Here is a 21,553-nt window from a genome sequence, read left to right as displayed (position 1 = left end):
ATATATATATATATATATATATATATATATATATATATATATATATATATGCTTTGTTCTTTCAGGTTCAGGTTTGAGCGCTATCACATAAAATTTCCAATGAGCTTGGGGCATAGCTCAGTGGCAGGACCCTTGCCTGGTTAGGGTTTCTGTTGCTGTAATAAAATACCATGACCAAAAACAGCTGGGGAAGAAAGGGTTTATTTCACCTTACACCTCTAAGGTCACACTCCATCTCATTGAGGGGAGTCAGGGTAGGAACTGCAAGGTGGAAACTGAAGCTAAGATGTTCCATGGAGGGGTGCTGCTTACTGGCTTGCTCTCTGTGGCTTGCTCAGCCTGCTTTCTTGTAGCACCCAGGACCACCAGTCCAGTCATGGTGCTACCCACAGTGAGCTGAGATTTCCCATATTCATCATCAATTATGAAAATGCCCACAGGTTTGCTCACAGGTTAATCTGGTGTAGGCAGATTTCCTGAATTGATGTTCCCTCTTCCAAAATGAGTCTAGCTTGTGTCAAGTTGACATCAAACCAGCCAGCACTCTCAATAATTGCCGTATTAAGAATTGTACCACACACATAAAAATTTAATTTTCTCAAAGGTAATGTGAGGAGCTCGAGAGATGGCTTAGAAGCTAAAAATGTACACTGCTCTTGCAGAGGACTGAAGCTTGATTTTCAGCATCCACACTGGGTGGCTCACAACTGTAACACTAGCTCCAGTGGAATCCTTCTGCCTTCCTGGGGCACTGACACTTGTGTGCACATGTTCATGCACAGATACAGATATATAGCTAGTAATAAAGATAAACCTTTAAAAGAAATGAAATCAAAGTGATCTCTGTGAAAAATTAATGATCAAAGGTTTTGTTAACTCATCAGTGTCTATAAGAACTAGAGAATATTAAGCCTGAAAAGCTGCATATTTATAGGCATTTAAAAATGTCAGGACCACATACATGGGTTAGGTACAACCCTACTTACTACCCTATGGGACAGCAAAACCTTACAGTGTTATCTTTCTACTAGACCGATATTATTTGTATCTCTGTTGGGTAAAACCTACAAGATGACAAATGAGGTCACCGAATCTAGAAATGTTAATCAGTCCTGTTGCTGAGTTACTTTGGCCCCATGTGACATGAAAAATCAAACACCATCTATATCTTTGTCTCTTGAATATTTTTTGAAAAATTGACCTTCTCTCTACTGTTCATATATTTAAATTTTAATTCTATCTATCTATCTATCTATCTATCTATCTATCTATCTATCTATCTATCTATCATCTATTTTGTGGAATGGGGTAGGTACATGCATACCACAGAATGCATTTGGAGATCAGAGCTCAGAGGCCAGCTTATGGGAGTCAGCTCTCTCCTTCCATCACGTGGGATCCAGGAAGCAAACTCGGACATCAGACTTTAGTGGCCAGAGCCTTTATCTGAAGAGTCATCTCCTTGACCATCGACCATAGTTTTGGAGACTTGTTTTATTTTGGATAATTAAAAAAAAATATTTTCTTATGATTAGAGACAGTGTTTTTATTCTGCATTTCATTAACATATCCCATTGTGCTCGTGCCTAGGCCTTCTTCTTAATTCCCATTTATAGCTTTACAACTTAAATATCCCCCCCCCCTTTCAGGTCAGCCCAAGCCAGAGGTGACTTGGTACAAGAATGGTGAAGCCATAGAGGAGGGAGGCCGTGTTTCCAGCTATGAGTTCTTTGAGAACCAGTACATTCATTTGCTCCATCTCTCATGGTAAGCAGCGTGGCTTCTGTGTACTGTTCACTAACATTCTGTCTTCTGTGCTTTGCTGCCTACTATGAGATCAGGCTGAAAGATTTCCTTCTGAGGTCCTGATCTTAGATGTTACTGGCAGGCAACAGTCAAAGCATCCAGCAGGGACTAAAGTGGTCCCTCTATATGAATGGATTATCTGAAGATTTAATCACCCGTAGGTTGAAAATATTTTTTAAAAATTCTCACTGGGTTGAGTGACAGCTGTGTGGCTTGGCCTATTCGTGGGGCCTCTGGCAGTGGTACTAGGCTTTATCCCTGGTGTATGAACTGGCATTTTCGAGCCCATTCCCTATGGTGGGATGCCTTGCTCAGCCTTGATGCAGTGGGGAAGGACTTGGTTCTGCCTCCACTTAGTTCTGCTTAGTTGACACCTCATGGGAGGCCTTACCCTCTCTGAGGACTGGATGGGGGATGGGAGAAGGCGATGGCAGCAGGAGGAAGGGAGGGAAGGAGGGGGGACTGTGGTTGGTATGTAAAAACAATAAAAAGAGAGAGAACTCTCATTGGGACTGGACATACTTATTTTCTTCATTCCTTAGATCTGTGATTATTAACTCTTTGGGGCTGAGCAACCCTTTCATAGGGGTTGCCTAAGACCATTAGAAAACATAGATATTCACATTATGATTCATTACAGTAGCAAAATTGTAGTTATGAAGTAGCAGTGAAAATAATTTTATAATTAAGGGTCATCACAACATGAGGAACTATTTTAAAAGGTCAAAGCATTAGGAAGGTCGAGAACCACTGACCTAGACAAGATAGTACACTAGTAATTTATGTATAATTTACATCATATTAGGCATTGGAATTAACATAGGGGTGATTTGTACAGATACTATGTCCTGTTATATAGGAAAGAGACTTGAGCATCCTCAGGCTTGGCTGTCCTGGAACGGAGATCTCCCTAGGATACTAAAGGGAAACTATATTCATTGTGCTCAGGAACTTTTTAACCTTCTCTAGTTTGCCATTGATAGAGCTAAATTTTATCTAGAATTATTTCCCTTTATTAGATGAGTTTTTCATCTACTCTTGTTCTCTCTGGGAAGTTAAGAAAGAGGGATAAGATTTCAGCACTGTTATCCAACCTTCCATATTGGATGGAGATAGATGTGACAGATTAAGGAGGCAGAGCAGCCAGCCACCAGAGACTTCTTTCCTCTACAAAATCTCAGGCTGAATGGGCAAGATCCTGTCTACAAATCCTCAGACTGAATGCAATTCTATCTCCCCCCTCCTTATATTCCTCTCTGCCCAGCCATTTTCCTTCCTGTCTCCACCTCCTTAGTGCTGGAATTAAAGGCATGTGAATCTCAAGTACTGGGATTAAAGGTGTGTGCTACCATTGCCTGGCCTCTGTGGTTAACAAGTGACTTAGCTCCACACTCTGATCTTCAGGCCAGCTTTATTTGCTAGATCACAAACAAAATATCATCACATTCTCACTGTGTGGCCCTGGCTGACCTGGAACTCTATGCAGAACAGACTGACCTCAAACTCACAGAGATCCCCCTGCCTCTGTCTCTGCCTTCAGAGTGTTAGGATTAAAAGTGTGCACCACACCACCTAAAGGATGCTTCTGCAACCGATTAAAACCGGCATTTTGGAGCTAAGAAAGAAAGCTAGTTTGGAGCAGCAGCACTTTTCTTCTCTGTTTTTTTCTTGTCGGAGGTAAAATATCACTAACGTGTCTGATCAAGACCTCACTGGTTAGAAATAAAGATGACTGAACCTCATTATGTCTTGGCTAAGTGGCTATGGTTTTCATCCAAGGCTGGAAAGCATTTTGTGAACTCTGCGTTCTGTGTGCTTAAGTAGGTCTAACAAGTCTTAAGGATGACTTCCCAGCACCTACAGGGCCTCCGTTCCCAGCATGGGGCTTCCCTGACATTCTTCCTGAATGAATTCAGAAGCTGTGCCTCATATCCATTTACTCTTGCCATGCCTGGAGTCTGACTTGAATGGGTTCTGAGGGTCTGACGAGAATCTCCCATTTAGTCTCCTGGGTGATAGATCCCTTTGAAGAATTCGCTGTCCATCATCACTTCCCAGTTGTGACTTCAGTAGGTGACTACCTCAGAGAATGATCATAGGTCAGCCCTTAGCACATTTACTCAGCTCTTCCTGGAGACAGATGGTTGGTAGCTCTTCTCATGATGATGCTAATCCTTTAGGACAAACCTTGTGAGTCTTGGCGGTAGGTGACATATTGATTCAGGAGCCCCTTTTCAGACCTTGGCACAACCAGAGAAAGGTCACTGTCTCTTACAAGGTCCTCCCATCGACATCTCCTGAGGACTGAGAGTGGATCGGGAGTGTTAGGGACATTCTTGGTCCTCTCTGTCATGAGAGTCACAGCCCAGAGCTTCTGAGGGTTGAAAAGATGTAGAGTCTCACCGAGGCAGAAACCACAGCATTCTAGCACTTAAGAGTGCTTGGCCAACATCCACCAAGACTCTTAGTAAGAGGGCATGGCATGATTGCGGCCGAGCTGAAACCAAACCAGGCCTGTGGGTTGGCAGGACTATAGAGACTGGAACAGGACTGAGGAGAAAGGTATGTGGGCACGCAGCACTGTGGGGACAGAGACAGGATGGAGGACAGGGTCCATTTGTCAACAAGTGTCTTGGTAATGAGCCACCTCAGACAAATGTTCTCCCCCTCATGGCTTACAGTTGATAACATCTCAGCAAAGCCTGCAGCCCTTCTCTGTTGCACATTAGGGCCCAGAAGCTTCTCCTCGCCTCTTCTGGTTTGTAATAAACTCTCACTCTGTGGCAGAACTGTCACCTTTTGCCTCTATTTAATTTGGCACTGGGCTTTATCACCCTGACTTCCTGCCTTGCCCTCTCCCATGTACTGGCTCCCCTGTCTCTGAATTCTATAAAACTGGGTCAGTTGCAGAACCTTCTGCCCCAGAACATAAAACCAGACTCAGTGGGACCTCTGCTGAATAGGAAGGCCAGAGCTCTGGACCTTTTCCGAACCCTTCCATAAGATGCCACACATAAACCTAGAGATGGGGTGGCCTAGGAGAGGGATTTGAATGAGGGATGGTCTGACAGATGCTGCTTATTTATTATTTATTTATTTATGTTTGTTTGTTTTTCAAGACAGGGTTTCTCTGTGTAGCTTTGGAGTCTGTCCTGGAACTAGCTCTGTAGGCCAGGCTGGCCTTGAACTCTCAGAGATCCTCCTGCCTCTGTCTCCTGAGTGCTTGGATTAAAGAAGTGCACCACCACTGCCCCACTTGATGTTGCTTATTTTAAACAGCTTGGGCTACCCAATAAAATGCCATATATGGAATGGCCTAAACACACAAATGTGTTTCTTATTATTCTGGAGGTTGGGAATTTCAAGATTAGTGTGTGCTCTAGTCAAGGTCTCAGTTTGGTGAAGGTCTATAAGGGCGGGCTATCTAAATTGCAGAATGCCATCTTCTTACTGGAAAGAGGTAGAAAGCGTGATTCTTCTGTCTATTCTTGCAAGGGCACTAATCCTGTCACAAGGTTCCCACCCTCACGAATTTATCTAAACCAATCACTTCCAAACATTCATCTGTAAATACTACTACACTGGGGATTAAGATTTGAGTGAGGTAACCCAGACCCAGAAAGACAAATATCACATGTACTCACTCATAAGTGGCTTTTAGACATAAGGCAAAGAAAAACCAACCTACAATTTATAATCCCAAAGAACCTAGACAACAATGAGGACCTAAGAGAGGCATACATGAATCTAATCTACATGGGAAGTAGAAAAAGACAAGATTTCCTGAGAAAATTTGGAGCATGGGAACCATGGGAAAAGGTAGAAGAGGAGGCTTGAGAAAGGGAGTGGAGAAAAATATATAGCTCAATAAAAATAAAAATTAAAAAGAAAAAAGAATTTAAGAAGCTAGACATCAAAATATTAAATGATCAAATTTTAAAAAAATAACCCATGTGCTTTTTGTCCCCATAGATGTGTTGATATTTTGTAGAACTTTTTGTAAATGAGATTGTATGGTGTGTTCTCTTGTATTTGTCTTCCTCCTTACCCCACCCTCACCCCCAGGTAAGTATCCCGAGCATCATCTCTGCTGTGTGGTGTCTGGTAAGTTCATCCCTTTTGCTGTGTTTCCACAGTTCAGTGTGTGGAGGAGCCACAACGTGTACTATTCTGTTCGCCTGCTTACAGACATTTGGGCTCTTCCCAGTCATAATGCACAGTTACCTGCAACTTTGCTCATTGTGACTCTCTGCTTCCTGGTATGGGACCCACACGGAATGGAAGTGCCATGGGAGCTAAGACTTGTCCTATCTGTTCCAGCACCAAATGAGTGTCTCTTAGTTGGCAATCAAAGAAGTTTTGTGGTCTGGTTATAGTTGCAGCCAGTGGGTTTTGCTCTGTTCTTCAGGACTTGCCCAAAGGGAGGGAAAGAGCTATTCCACACATAGCTCCCCAAGTCTGGGGATGTGATTTGAGTTGTGGAGGCCTCCTGGTGGTTGGCTACCAGTATTTTGGAGAAATGGCTGTATAAAGGCATTATGAAGACTGAATCACTTTCAAAGGTTCCCTGCTGTAGCCACAGAGCACCACTGGGTTAGTCACTCTTGTTCTTTGAGCAACAAGGTAAGAAGCTCCCAGTCATTCGGTGGCTGCCCCTGTCCTTGTCATCCTGCATCCCCTGGGCTGCTGCCCCAGCAGGTGGGTGTTCTCCCTCCAATCAGAGTTGCTGGTTACACTTAACCAGTCTCCTGCTAGCTGCCACACTGTCCTCCTGCTTATCTCTTTGCCTGCCAGCTGCTGCTCTGCCCTCATTTACCTAGCAGGTACCTGATGCCAGCAAGGCTGACACAGGAGATGCTTGGTCAGAAAGCTGAAACTGGTCACAGCAGGCACCAAAGCCCTGACAGAGCTACAGGCAAAGAGAAGCAATTAAGTTGGGATTGATTTCCCTCCTGCTCAGAGCAGGTCTGAGCTGGCTTTTTACAATCTTACCGCATTTGTTATCGTGGTTGTTATCATTATTATTAGCTGTGCTGGGGATGGAACTCAGGGTCCCACACATTAGCTAAGTCAGATTAAGCAATCAGAGGTTCTCTTTTCGGGTTTGTTCCTTCTTCCTCCCTAATTCCAGTAATTAGTTTTGATATTTATTTGCTTGTTTTTAAAGGGACACGGATTCTGAACAGCTATGCGGTTCTTTACACATGGCTGTAGCTTGCAGGCTCTAACCTCCGGGATTCAGCCCAACTTGAGTACTAAGCCAAGTGACATCTGGCAGTTTTCTGAAAAATCTAATAAGGGGGCTTTCACCTTTCTCGAGCGCATGGTGTCAACAGAGCTGGGAATAACTCTGACTTTGCTGATTGATTCCATCATCAGCATCAGCATCCCTGGCTATCATGCAGAAACCTATCACAAACTCTAGACCTAGCCAATCCAAGCCTGAACTTTAACAAGACCTCAGGGGATAAGAACAGTTAAGCTTGAGAAGCCCATGAACTGAGGATTGTCCTGCTTTCCGCGATACTGGGAGGCCGAACCACACGGATGCTCTGCCCCTCCCGCTCTCCAGTTATACTTTTGTTGGTCAAATCCAATTGGTTTGGCCCTCTTGTTACACTTTAATCCCCACCTGTGTATGTGTGCGTGATATGTGTAGGTCTATGTGTGTATTGTCCATGCGTGTGGGTATTCATGGGTCACAGCACGCATATGGAGGTCAGAAGACAACCTTTGTGCGTTGGTCTTCAACTTGTTTGAGACAATGCATAGAGCAGGTTAGACAGCCCATGGGCTTCTGGAGCTTTCCTCTCTCCATCCAGCTTCCTTCTTCCTGTAAGAGTACGCTGGGATTTCAGACATTTCTGTTGCTGTGTCTAGCTTTTATGTGGGGATCCAAGTTCAGGTGAGCAGGCTCATGCAGCAAACATTTTTACCCACTAAGTCATCTCCCCACTCCCTACTTAAGTATACTTTACAACTCAGCGCAAGCCCAGAGAGATCACAGGACCCATGCGAAGTAACAAAGCTAATTAGAATCAAAGCTAGACTTGGAACCTAAACACTCTGTTTCCCAGGACCCCAGGCCTACGATATCGTTCACAAAAGCACATCTTATCGGTGGTTCCTGCAAAACAAAGTCTACTGATCTGTGGGCGGGAGCACAGTACAGTAGGATTGATAGCAGCGCTTCCTCCAAACATGAGGGTTCATTGAATGTCTACAATGTGCCGGGGACCATTCTAGAAACTGGTGACAAACCAATGTACACTAGAGTCCCCGGTCTTCTGGGATAAGGGCAATATGAAGAGCCAGACATGTAACAAGCCGGCAAGAATATGATGCATCAGGTTAAAAAAAAATATAGGTAGAGGGAAGGGAGAGCTAGGGAAGGAGGTCTCTCTGGTGGCGTGACATGAGCAGAGAGGTGAAGGGGGAAAGGGGAGTGTGATGTGGTCATCGTCTGAGGTAAGAACATTCGCAACAGGGTGAAGCTGGGAGCTGGGAACACCTCAGACGGCTGACCATCTTAGCCTTATTAGCAGGCACTAGGTCCCAGGAAGAGATCCTGTGTTTAAAAAACAAAACAAGGTAGATGACTCCTGTGGTTGACTTCTGGGCTCCACATGAGTGTGCACACATGTTCATGTGTCTAATCACACGTGTATATTCAATTGAACATGCATATATACATGTGCCAAAAAATCATTTTTCAAAGCATTTCTGGTGGCTACTGACTCCAGGAGGCTGGTCTTGCTTTAAGCCCTTCCTAACAATTAGGTCCCTTACCTTGTGTCATTTCCCAGGTGGAAGATTCATTATTATCCAGAGCTGTTGGGAAGCTTACCTAACTTCACCCAGCACGTGACATATGTGACCCCACCCACACACGCTGCTGTCCCCTAGCCACAGGGCGCTTGGAGAATAGTAAAAGCAGGCCTGCCCTGCAATTTGCTCACATGGCTCCTGATGTCGCCTTGTCTCCTGTGCTATGCTCCATGCAGCAGCCCCTGTCTTCTGGGACGGCCACCACAGTGCCTTGTTTGGCAGACCCTCCCGCATGATTGCTCCCGCATCTACTGCTCTGGTCCATCTGCCCGAAATGCCTTCCCTTCTTTCCCACACAACCTAACTTTAATCCTTTCCTACTGGGTTCGAGTTCCCTGTGCCGGCTCTACTCCCTGAAGATCTAGGCCACCTTGACCTCTCCCCTGCTAACCGCAAGAAGCCTCAGCTTGCCTGCTGGAATTTGATGACACTTGGGTTTGTAAATCATGCATGCTCTCGTTTCATTCCCGAAGTAGCAGCTCAGCTCCACTGCGGGAGCGACTAAATCTTATGCTAATTTTAAAACTTCCTTTATCAAGTCCTGTGACATGTGCTGGAAATGTAGTATTGATTGTATTGGAGAATTGAGTGTTACTTACTGATCAATTAGGGCTGCAGGCCCTATTGCAGAAGAGCCTTCTCTCCCCACCCGTGGTCAGTGGTATTCAACGCAGTGAACATCTTACAGAATTGTCTTCCATTCTGACCTGACTGGATCTTTAATCTGCTTTCCAGCAAACTGGAGCCTGAGGTCTAAACCCCCCAGTGTAGGATAGAAGACATTCCCCCATCTCAGCTCTGCCATTTCTTGGCCGGTGCCTGTATGTCTTGGTTCACCTGGATCATTTGGTTTAATTTTTCTAGCATAGTTTCCATCTCTGTTTGTCATTTGGGGTGTTAAGAAGACCCCTTTGCACTCCTTAATGTGCCCTGGGAGGCAGCTCTGGGTAGGACCTGAGGTTTTGATCCCTAGAACTCATGCTTAAAAAAGAGTTGGAAGTGGTGGCATACATTTATAATCTCAGTTCTGGGGAGGTGGAGACGTTGGGCCTCTGGAGCTCACTGGCCACACAGTCTAGTCTAATCAGCAAACTCCTGTCTCAGATATCAAGGTGGCCGTCTCCTGAGTGCTGACGCCTAAGGCTGACCTCTGGTGTCCACACACACATGCATGCACCCCTGCATTCACCCGTACACACATTCTCAGGCATACACTCCTGCCCCACCCACACTGATTAAAAGCAAGGATCCTGATTGAGTAGTAAATGGTGGGATTTCCCTATGTGCCTATCTATCCCTGGCCCTTCCTCTAAATAAGCAATGGCTAAGTGTTTCCTGTGAACACCTAGATGTTCCCTCCTTCTCAGTTCTTCTGTCTGGATGGATCTCTACCCTCCCAGTCCCAGGAAAATGCCATCTTTCCTTCCAAAACTATGCATTTCCTAGGCCTGCTTCAGTACCCAGGAAACCTTCACTCTCTCTGTTGCCTGGTCCAGAACCCATGCAGTTGACATGACTTTTAGTGGTTCTTAGTAGGTACTGTCCTATATTTTAGCTATTTATATAGACATTTCATTTTTCTATCAGATGGGAAGGTAGGTTCTATAGGAATTAACCATTTTTTCCTATCTGTGGCTAACACTGTGGTGGTTTAAATGATAATGTCTTCAATAGGCCCAGATGTTTGAAAACTTTGTCCTCGGCTGGTGACATTGTTTGGGTAGGCTTTGGAGGTGCGGTTTTGCTGGAGGAAGTATGTCACTAGGGCTGGCTTTGGTGTTTCAAAGCCAAACATCATTCCCAGATTGCTCTCTGCTTCCTGTTTTCAGTTCAAGATGTAAAACCACCATATCTCCTCTCTGCCATCATGGACTTTTATCCTTCTGGATCAGTAAGCCCAAGCAAACTGTTTCTTCTGTAACTTGCCTTGGTTATAGTGTTTTATCACAGCAATAGAAGAGTAACTAACACACACACACACACACACACATACACACACACACACACACACAGTGTGTATAATAGATGTTCCCTATCAGGTTTTCATCTGAGTTGCTGAAGGCAAGTACATCTTCCCTGGGTCTCATATCCAAGATCTATAAAATTTGTCATTTCTGCATCTGTGAGGAAGGACAAAACCTCATTTCCAAGCGTTTGATGCAGGATTACAATAGGGATTGAGTCAAACAGGGAACAGGGAGATCACCCAGAGATTAGTATCCTCAGGAAGCCGCCATCTCTTGGGCTGAAGAAACAATGGGAAGAGTAGTAACGAGGTTCATGACAGACGATAGGAAGGTGGTCCCTGCTACCCAGAGCTGCAAAACACACGCAACCTGGAAAGATGCCCAAGGCTAGCTTCTCCCTTTCTCCCACCCTTTAATCCCCTGTCTTTCTTTGGTCAGATACAGCAAAAATTCAGCCACCTGGGACCCAGGGAGGTCCAGCTGCAAGAAGTTGACCCTGATGTCATAGAGCAGAACAGTAGAAAGACAGATGTGGCTGAGGGCCAAATGGGCCTGGTCACAGCTCCTACTTCCTTCTAGCTCTTTAGTTGTATGCTTCAACCCATTGGTTGGCTAGGTTACTGAGTGGGTTAGTGAAGATATGATCAGTGATTTCCTCATTCACTTTGAAATGTTCTTAGCTGGTTATAGAAAATACAACAAGGGAGTTCTATGTGTCTCTGGCACTGTAATTTTATTACTATGACAAGCACAGGCATGAGACTTGGAAAAATCCAAAGCTTTGGGCTGAGGGTGTAGTTCAGTGGGATAGCATGGGCTAAATATGCACAAAGTCCTGGGTTTGATTCCCAGCGTAGAAGGAGGAGGAGGAGGAGAAGAAACAAAGGAGAAGGAGGAGAAGAAAAAAGGAAAAGGACAAGGAGGAGGAAAAGGAGGAGGGGAAGGAAGATGGGAGGAAGAAATAACCCAGTTTCATCTCCTTTCTTTTGCTATTTCAAATAACTTAATGAAGATCACTTACATCAATAGGGAGCCAGGTATTAAAATACAGACACAGCCTAAGAAAATAGAATGACCTTAACCTGGTTCTGTGACAAGGTAAGGACACAGTTGTCATCATGGAGTTATTTACTGAGTTATGTTCTCTCTTCTCTCCTCGTGGCATGCCTAGGCAAGGCTCAGGCAAACCACAGCCTGGCTGCAGGGAGAAGACCAGGCAGACATTTCCTTCCCAGCCCTTGCTCTTCTCCACTGGAAAGCCGGGTATGCGATGAAGTGGAATGGCCCTGGCCCAGGGTGGTGGCTCACGCTCCAGATCTAGAGGGGGTCTAAGTTTTACCTCTAGCCAAGAGGCGCAGTTTAATTTTCAGCAATGGGTGGGGGGATGCTTGGCATCAGGGAAGTGGCCTCAGAGCAGACACTGAGGAAGAACAGCAGCTATGGCTGGGATAACTCAGTTTTCAACCCACATGGAAATCCCTGTCCTGCTATTGTATGTTTTGGACAGGATTTCATGTGCCCCAGTTTGGCCTCAAACTTACTGTGAATCTGAGAATGACTTTGATATTTTATCCTCTTCCCTCTCCCTCTCAAGGGCCAGAATTACAGGTGTGTACAGCCTTACATGCTGGCTTCTTTTGAGTCAACTTGACACAAGCTAGAGTCATCAGAGAGGAGAGAGTCAACTGAGAAAATGCCCCCATAAGACCGGACTGTAGGCAAGCCTGTAGGCTATTTTCTTATCAGTGATCCATGGTGGAAGGCCCATGTTGGTGGTGCCATCCCTGGGCTAGTGGTCTGGGATTCTATAAGAAAACAAGCTGGGCAAGCCATGAGGAGCAAGCCAGTAAGTAACACTCCTTCATGGCCTCTACATCAGTCTCTGCCTTGAGATTCCTGCCCTGTTTGAGTTCCTGCCCTGACTTCCTTCACGGCCATATAGCTGTGGATAAAAACAATGGAGTATTATTTAACATCAACTTCTGTGGACATATTGAACTTGGCCAATTTTATTAGATCTTAACAATTCAGTAAAAACCCTTTTGATAACTATATTAAAAGACAGAATACATATTCATAAAAACCCACTGCTGAACTCCTTGAAGCTATGACTAAGAGCATATGCATTATCATCTAATTTGCAAGCTGAAGTAGCCACTTGTTTTCCAGAGAATGATTTTGCTTGGGCAAAAAGCAGTGGACAAGGGCCGGGAGTGTAGGTGGGTCAGTTTTCAAAACTGTCATGCAGGTGTGAAGATCTGACTGTGGATCCCCAGAACCCACGTGAAGTGGGGCAGAATAACCCGTGTCCAATCCCAGGGTGCCTACAGAAGGATGGGTAGTAGATACAGGCCTTCCCGGAAGCCTGCAGGCCAGCTAGCCTATGCCACAGTGATCAATGAGACACCGTGTTTCAAACAATGTTCAAGACAAAGATGAACAGCTCAGGCTACCCTCTGACCTCTGCACACCTGAACTACAGACAGTCACATGCACACTTCAACAAATGGACAAATAATGTTTGGCCAATATTTTCTCAGCAAAATGGGCTGCAAGGAAAACTAAACGTCTCTATTACTGATAATAAGATCCAGATTTTACAACCCTTTCCATTCAATACTCTGCGCCTTTCTGAACTAGAACATTCCAGTTCCCTCAGATATTCTTCTTGCAGCTCTCCTCTCTTCTGGCATCTTCTCGTGTGTACCTATGTGAGGGCTGATTCTCTACAGCTACTGAAACAGTGTACTGAATCACACCGGATGCAGAAACAGACCCAAATCTCCAGCTGTGTTCCATTAAGCCTCACGTTAAAGATACCTAGGAAAGCGTAACACAATGTCCTTCATAAAATTCTACTTTATTTTTGGAAGATATACTTAGTTTTTTTTATAAACATGCTATATATGCTAAGGTATGATAGATTAATTTTGAAATGAATAAAGAAATATTTGAAAAAAAAAACGAAGAAGCCTGGCAGTGGTGGTGCACGGCTTTAATCCCAGGACTTGGGAGGCAGAGACAGAGGCAGGCGGATCTCTGTGAGTTTGAGGCCAGCCTGGTCTACAAGAGCTAGTTCCAGGACAGGCTCCAAAGTTATCAAGAAACCCTATCTTGAAAAACCAAATAAATAAATAAAATTTGAATGTTTCACTTTTCAGTTTGATGAAATATTGACAGACACAAGCTACATTAACAAAGGTGCTTTGGTATCCTCAGTTGTTGGAGTCTTGATACCAAAAAGGTTTCAGCCTCTCTAGTATGGTATAATTCTGGGGGCACAAACCCAGAAACCCCATTTAGTTACAATAATTTGGACCCCTTTCCTTTAATAAGGTAATGACTAATTTAGAAAGAGCCTAGAGAATTCAAGGTAAGACTTTCTGACAGGGTGGAAGGTTGCTGCTGCCTCCCTTAGGAAGGACAAACGGGTGTGGAACTCAATTGTTCTAGGAATTCCTTCTTGGGGTTTTAGGTATCACCTCGGGGTCCACAGGTCTGTATACCCATTAGCCTCACATTTTAGCTGGCTACCACTGAAGCCCTTTCTTTGAGCTATCTTGCCCACTCTAGAATGCAGCCTTGCACGGAACGGCTCTCTGAGGCTCCCTCTGAGGCTGCCGGTGATAGATACGAGATCTCCCCCATCTCCTTGACTCTCTTCAGCTCTCAACAAAATGCCAGGTATCAACACATGTTTCCCACAGGATTGCTAAGTGACGGAGTAGGATGGAGACCTTGGATAGAAATGCTTCATTTACGCAATGCTTTCTCTCTACCTTACTGTTTCCTTTCTCTGAATGGCAGTTTTCTTGACGTGTACACAGACCCAGACTTCAGAGTTCAATGGATCACTGGCTTATCCCAATTTATCATTATGGAGGAATTACTTAACTTACTTGCACCGCAGTTTTGCATGTGGGTGTAACTAGACTGTTAGACTGTTTTAACATAGAAGCATACAACAGATACTGGTATTATGCCCAATTCCCCCCCCCCTTTTCTGTGAGATACTTAAAGATAATGATCAAAGATACATCAACCAGAAAGCAAAATACATAGCACCCATTAGCCAGTGGAAAATTGGTCCTGCTTACGTCCAATTCCTTTTCCTCTCTACTCAGTGTATGGAGGGAAGAGTGGAAATTTGATATCAACTGAAATATGTGCTTTAAATTATTTTAACTAAACCACGTAATCTGATATAGCCAATTCAATTATTAACTTATTTTTAGTACGGTTACTTTTGTCATTTTTCGAAGATTTACATTTATTTTCTTTCATTGATATAAATGAGTATTTGTAGGCAAAACTAGGCTTTCGGTCTGTGATCTTTCTGCCTCAGCCTCCCAAGTGCTCGGGTTAGGCGTGTGCCACCACACCTGCTTCTCCTCAGATCTTGATCAATTGCCCGTCTTCTATCCTGTGTGGTTCTGCGTGCCTCCTGGCCTTGCTTTCTTTCCATGTCTCTCTACACTGGTCATCATCCCTTCAGGGTTTTCCTGGCACCTGTAGGTCAGAATGGCTGAATTACTCAGGATTTTCCTGTTGTCCACAATGTTCTTTGATGTTCCCTGTAAATCCATAGCCGAGGACAGATCTCCAGGAATTAATCGAGAAGGCTCACGAAGGGAATGATGGATATAATAGGAAACTCTGCAAAGATCGCTTTTTTATCAGTTTTATTTGGTTTTAGCTGGACAGACCTGAGCCTAACTAACGAAGAAAGGGAAGCAGTGGACTGGAGGGGGGTAGGTGGCCCTTACGTGGGAATGACTCCTATCTTTGAAAACATGTTTTAATTCCTCCGTCTAGAAGTTGTGACTTATGAAACTTAATGTTCTTTTTAGAAAGTAATTTTACTTACTTGTTTAATGTGTATGGGTGTTTTGTTTCCATGCATGTCTGTGTACCGTGTGCATGCCTGGTATCTGGGGGGACCAAAAGAGGGCATCAGATCTCCTGAGATTGGAGTTATAGATGCGGATGCCAGGGATTGAACTTGGGTCCTCTGGGAGAGCAGACTATGCTTTTAGCTGCTGAGTCATTTCTTCAGCCTTTGATTTAGGAATTTTAAATAACATTCTCAGGATCCCTCCCCCTCTAGTTTTTGTTGTTTTGTTTGAAACAGAGTCTTTCTTTGTAGCCTATTGTGGCCTTGAACTTGCCGCCGTCCGTTATCTTAGCCTTCCCAGCGCCAGAGTTACAGGAGTGAACCACCATACCTGGCAAGCTGTTACGATGCTTATGCTCACCTTGGGGGAAACTAAAGGCTACTCGGCCTTGACACTTTCATATTCTTGAAGAATACTCCGGCAAAAGAGTTTTCTGCTTCCTGGAGCCCCCTCACACTCCTCCAGACCCGAATAAGCTTGTAAAATAGACTGCTTCCCTAAACTTAGCTCCCCAGGATGTCATCCAAGGCAGAGTGTAGGTCATGGCCACGATCAATCCATCTAGAAACTGACTACCGCCTAAATAAAGCATCCTTGAAGTTATAACTGAATAGGTTAGGTTAGTGAGCGCTCCCCCACCCCCACCAAGCTCCCGTGATTGAAGCCTTATGAGCATGTATAGGGCGAGAAGATAAAGGGTTCCCTCCCGGGAGGGTGAAGAGGGACTTAGAACTACAGAGTCAGAAGTGCACCTATCTATCTGTCTAACTCATCCCACCTGAGTTAGAGAACTGTAGACATTTTAGACAGAAAGCAGTCGGTGAAAATTTAAGCATCTCTCAGAAGGCTCCCTGCAGGGAATGAGTCAGGGAGGCCTGTCAGGTGCAGGCTCCTTGTGGCTCCAGTCAAGAGAGGAAAAAGCCACAGGAGCGCTGTCCCTCTTGGAACAGGGAGTAAAAGCTTAGCTTAGCGTGATTCAGAGCTCTCCCCTGCTGGGCCAAAGCTAGACACCTGACTTGATCCACATTAGTCAAGGTGACATGTGGACACACATTTCCAGCAGTGAAGCTCACGGCTGGGAGCTAGATTTTTCAGTCCCATTGGGGAGGAAATGGCACCGACCTTCCAACATACAACCCCATTATGGTATTGTATAGTTTCTTCGACAAGAAATCCCACTTCTTGGAGGGAGGAAATGGAAGGGGAAGTGACATAGCTATAGTATAGTTTCAAAAAAGTAAAACTTTCTTTCTGTAGTCTCTAAAAAGAGCTACTGCTGGCATTGTTTGGGAACATTGAGATAGAATGCCTTTATTACTTGTATAGAATGCCTCTCGCACACAATGCTCTTTGAAATTCAAGAGCACTAATGCTAACTTAAACAGTAAAATAAAAATAGACTATATATGTATGTATATATACATATATATACATACATACACACACACACATATATTTCCTCTTAGTTTTTTCAGAGCTGGCCATTTTCTCAAACACCAAGATGTGACAAATGTCACTACACTGACCTGTCTGTCCTCTTTCTAGCTGTACCCAGAGCGATGCTGCTGTTTATCAAGTCTCTGCAAGAAACCGCGAGGGGATGATCTGCTGTTCGGCATCCGTTGAGGTCCAGTGTCTGCAGGATGCGCAAGTGTCTCCTGACCCAGGAGGTGCCAGGGATGTGGTGGGCAAACATGAAACAGAGAGACATGAAGGAGATGACATAAAGCCCACAGATGAGAAATGGAGCCCTTGTAAAGGAGAAGAAAGTGTGGGGGGTTGCATGTCAGCTGATTCCTCCCCCCACAAATCCAGCCACTCATGGTTGCCCCAGAGAGAGGCCATGTATGACTCTGGTGCTTCTAATTCTGAGAATCCTCTAGATGTTAAAGAGACAAGACAAAGGATAGAGCCGTACAATTCAAACAACACACAAGACAATTCCTTTCATTCAGATAACACTACCGAAAAACAGGACGTATGTCAGCACAGGACAGGGCATGCAACTGAGCCGGGGTTAACTGGTGGTGACCTAGGTAGCAAAGGGGCTAATGAGGAGGTTGTCACCCCTCGTCATCAAAACCCCAAAGCACAGAAATACATCAGTTTTAGTCTCCCACTGCCGGAGGCCACCCTGTGTCCTTACCCAGGTGACAGCAACTCCATCACCGTGCAGCGCGGCCCACAGGTTTCCAGTGAAGACTCTGACAGTGACTATGAACTTTGCCCAGAGATAACCCTAACCTACACGGAAGAGTTTTCGGATGATGACCTGGAGTATCTGGAATGTTCCGATGTTATGACGGATTACTCTAACGCCGTTTGGCAAAGTAGCCTGCTGGGGACTGACCGAGTTTTTTTATTAGAAAGCGATGACGAGGAGATGGCATTGAATGAGTGTGGACCGGGTGGGCGTGAGCATTTCCTCAGTGAAATGGGTTGTGGGCCTCGGGTGTCGGGTGACATGGGGCCTACGAATGCCACCACTGGCTTGTGTCCTTATCACTCACAACCCCAGGAAGTGGGGGTCAGGAGCAGCGGAGCCTCCAGGCATAGTCCCTTACCCCAGCATGCAGGAATGACTCTTACTCTGGGACCTCACCAGGATGGAACCGCTAAGATGACTGAACCGGGGAGGACTCCACTCCCTACTGCTTCCGAGGCTGTTGGACATGATTGTCCAGGAATTCGGGGAGAAACCAGAGACAACCCTGAAGCGGGAGAGGAATTCTCCAGTGACAGTCTGCAGACCATGGATAAGGCAGAGACGGAGGCAGGGGTGAGGCCCTCGTCTGGGGGGTTAGAAAAGTCAGAAGTGAAGCAGGGTTTGAAAAGCCTGGCTGGGGAAAGAGCAGATGAAAAGCATCCGGGCGGCAGAAAGGCTGCCTTGAGACCCACCAGGGCGAGGCGGCCCGGAATGAAGGCAAATGCCAAGAAGCAGCTGCTGAAAGACAATTCTCCAAAAGACACGCTTGATCTGCTCCCCAAGGAACCGACTAGGCACCCCTTAACTGGGAACTGTGGACAAGAGCCCACACACACCGAGGCAGGAGCTGCTGGCTGGAATTCCCACTTCCATGAAGAACCGTGTATTCCGCTTCCTGCAGAGCGCGACACCAAAACCCCTCGGCCACCGGCAGACCCACTTCCGAAGGAAGGGGACACAAGCTTGGGGAGAAGAGGGGAGCTGTTTAATCAAATATTTGAAGCAAGCCAGATAGCAGACCAGACTGACCATCTTCAGGTAAGACCTGCTTTGTTTTGTTTTGTTTTTAAACGGCGAGAGGACACGTTTTGTGTGTGTGTGTGTGTTTTGTGTATGTGTGTGTGTGGTGTGTGTATGTGTGTGGTGTGTGTGTGTGGTGTGTGTGTGTGTGTGGTGTGTGTGTGTGGTGTGTGTGTATGTGTGTGTGTGGTGTGTGTGTATGTGTGTGTATGTGTGTGTGTGGTGTGTGTGTATGTATGTGTATGTGTGTGTGTGTGGTGTGTATGTGTGTGTGTGGTGTGTGTATGTGTGTGTGTGTGGTGTGTGTGTGTGTGTATGTGGTGTTTGTCACTTCACACAATTCTTGTACTCTAACGTAAATCAAAATAAATATTCCAGTGCGTTGGGGTAGTTGTGAATGGTGGCTGCTGTTTCGGCAGCTAGGAAGGAAATCTGGCTTTGACAGAAGGCCCAGATAAACCCTGAGCCGTCCTAATTATAGCAAAGGAGCGATAGGGTGAAGTGTACTAATGGGATTCTGGACAGCTGCGAAAGAAACCTGATATTTTGCCTACGGCATGCGTTTTACTAGGCAGTGCTCGGTCTTCCGAGAGTTTCTCAAGTACTTGTTCATGGTGTCGCCTTTAAAGGGAGGGGGATCCCATTCTTTCTGGTCTTTTTTCAGGTACACTTTGAAAATGGTAGACTTCGGCTTTAGTCAGAACACATAATACAAGTGGCAGCCTTGCCACACTGGAGAAAAAAGGAAAAGCTGATCTTGTTGTGCGTGTGATGCAATGCTTTTGATTGGGCGTTTGCCTTATTTTTTGCTTTCCTTAGATCATAAAGTATAAAAGAGGCCAAGAAAATGCCAACAAGAAAGTGTATTGTCCCCTGATAATGATTTGGGTATAATTTTTAGTTCTGATTTGAAAGAGACAGAATTATAGGAATAATTAATGCATAGAGAATATTACGTTTCCTATACTTGTATTTTTAATTATGTAGTTTTATAATAGGTTTTGGGCTGATGATATGCTATGGACAAGATTTGGCTTTTGGAAACAAATGTCTTTAGGAATGTCTGTGTGTCCATATGTATGTTTGCACCCATGTATCTATTAAATTATCTATCATCTACATATCCATCTATCATAATTATTACTGTTATTACCCTTTTACTATACTTCTTGTTATTCCCAAACTTGAAGAAACACTGATATTTCTTACTACCTGGGAATCTATATTAAAAATCTGGTATTATTTTTATAGAAGACTAAACACTCCAAAGAAATAATCCCTAATGCAAAGTAGCTGAACTCAATGAGAAGAAATAATAGACCTCAGGGCTCTGGATTCCTAAAGGTCCTGTCATAAAATAGCCAAAGTACAAATGTCCAGACCCGAACTCTAGAAGAACCAGTTGCTCTGTTCTGCTGGTGAAGTTGGCCAGATGGAGCCACCCTTTCTCCTTTCTGCTGGCAAACCAGCTTGGTCCATTGTGTTCCTTAAACATCCCATGGATTGGCTCACACACCACGGCCACAGGTCTATGCACATGACCGGTGCACAGAGGAACTTTGGCTAACTGCTAGTCTGAAGTGCCAGTGTTAACCTTTTAATGCCATTGAACACAGAATGTCCCTTTCTAGTTCAGCTAAGCACCTTTCTACAGTCGCTTGTGCAGTTAGAATGTGTTTCTCCAAAGAGGGCCTTTCCTCTTAACAGATGGAGGCAAGAGGAAGGTGGCAGTTGACCATGTTGGCTTTAGACTCAGTTCTGTGAGAAGCAGGTTCTAGATCTGTTAACTGTGGCCAGGAGGGAAGGGATCCCTGCTTTCCTCAGTTTGTGCCCTAACCAGAATTGGAGATGTATACGTCTGTGACCAGCAAGCTGATTTACTGAAAATGCAGCTAAATAAAATGCCCAGTCTTTGGGACCAAGCCTGGACCCATCTGTCAGAGTTCGTTGTGAATCCACGTCTGTCCCCCCTTGACTGATGTTGTGCAGTGTTATTAGGTGATTAATGAAGACCCTGAACTTCCCTGTTCAGAAAAGTGACAGAAAAGTGGAATGTTTGGGCCAGTGGCATTTCTTCTCTTTAGATTAAAGCCGGAGGATTTTTCCTTCTGGGTTTGGCATATGTAAAAATGCAGATTCTTTTAGCCCTGTGAAAAGTTTCTATTTAATTATGGGAGATATCTATATTTCTTACACCCTATAAATCATGGCTAACAGATAGCAAGTGGCTAATTATTATTGCAAATTCGACATAGAAATAGGGGAGTCACTGGGAATTCTATAAAACCTTGTATAATATGATCCAGGGAAAAATGACTTTTTCCATAACTAAGTTCAAGTGCATTTTAAATATTTATTCTCTGACTCCTGAGGTTTGGGCACCTAGGGATTTTTGAATGCTTTAAAATCCTGCCTTCGGATTCATATTTATAAGTTTTTCCATCCTCAAGTCTAGTCTTACCCACTTACCTCGAGCTGTCTCTTTGCAGGAAGTGACTGGCAGCTTATCTTTTTAGCATTCTGTCTTCACCTGAACATCATCAGGTTTAGCATTCTGAGGGAAATTCCATGCCTCTAATCGCCTGTGTTATTATTCTGTAAGGGCCTCCTGCAGAATACCTCCTGTCTGACTCACGAGTCTCCAGGTGTCTTTACTTTCTGTCGTCTCCCGTCTCTTTCACAAAGCCAAGCCAACTTGTTAGGCATTGTCTTGAAATAGTTACTGACCCAGGCTAGGATTGGAAAGCCCCCAATTTCTCTACGTTTATGGAAGATTCCAAAGCGCCTTCCAGTTTGGGAGTGGAAAACAGAGAAGGGTACCCCAGGCTAAC

At 44.8% G+C, this 21,553-nt stretch overlaps 1 protein-coding gene across 1 annotated transcript in view; it reads left to right on the top strand.

Moving 5' to 3' along the window:
• The window catches only part of Alpk2 (alpha kinase 2), a 104,820-nt gene that overhangs the window by 9,376 nt on the left and 73,891 nt on the right, over positions 1-21,553 (top strand). Inside the window, exons 3-4 of the mRNA XM_026783307.1 lie at positions 1,650-1,767; positions 17,042-18,740. Coding sequence (XP_026639108.1) covers positions 1,650-1,767; positions 17,042-18,740 — 1,817 coding nt within the window. The remainder of the gene's footprint in view (positions 1-1,649; positions 1,768-17,041; positions 18,741-21,553) is intronic.

The sequence above is a fragment of the Microtus ochrogaster genome, chromosome 18, assembly GCF_000317375.1.
Source record: "Microtus ochrogaster isolate Prairie Vole_2 chromosome 18, MicOch1.0, whole genome shotgun sequence".
Taxonomy (NCBI): Eukaryota; Metazoa; Chordata; class Mammalia; order Rodentia; family Cricetidae; genus Microtus; species Microtus ochrogaster.
The sequence above is the reverse complement of the archived record's forward strand: the minus strand, read 5'-3'. Positions and strand labels throughout refer to the sequence as shown.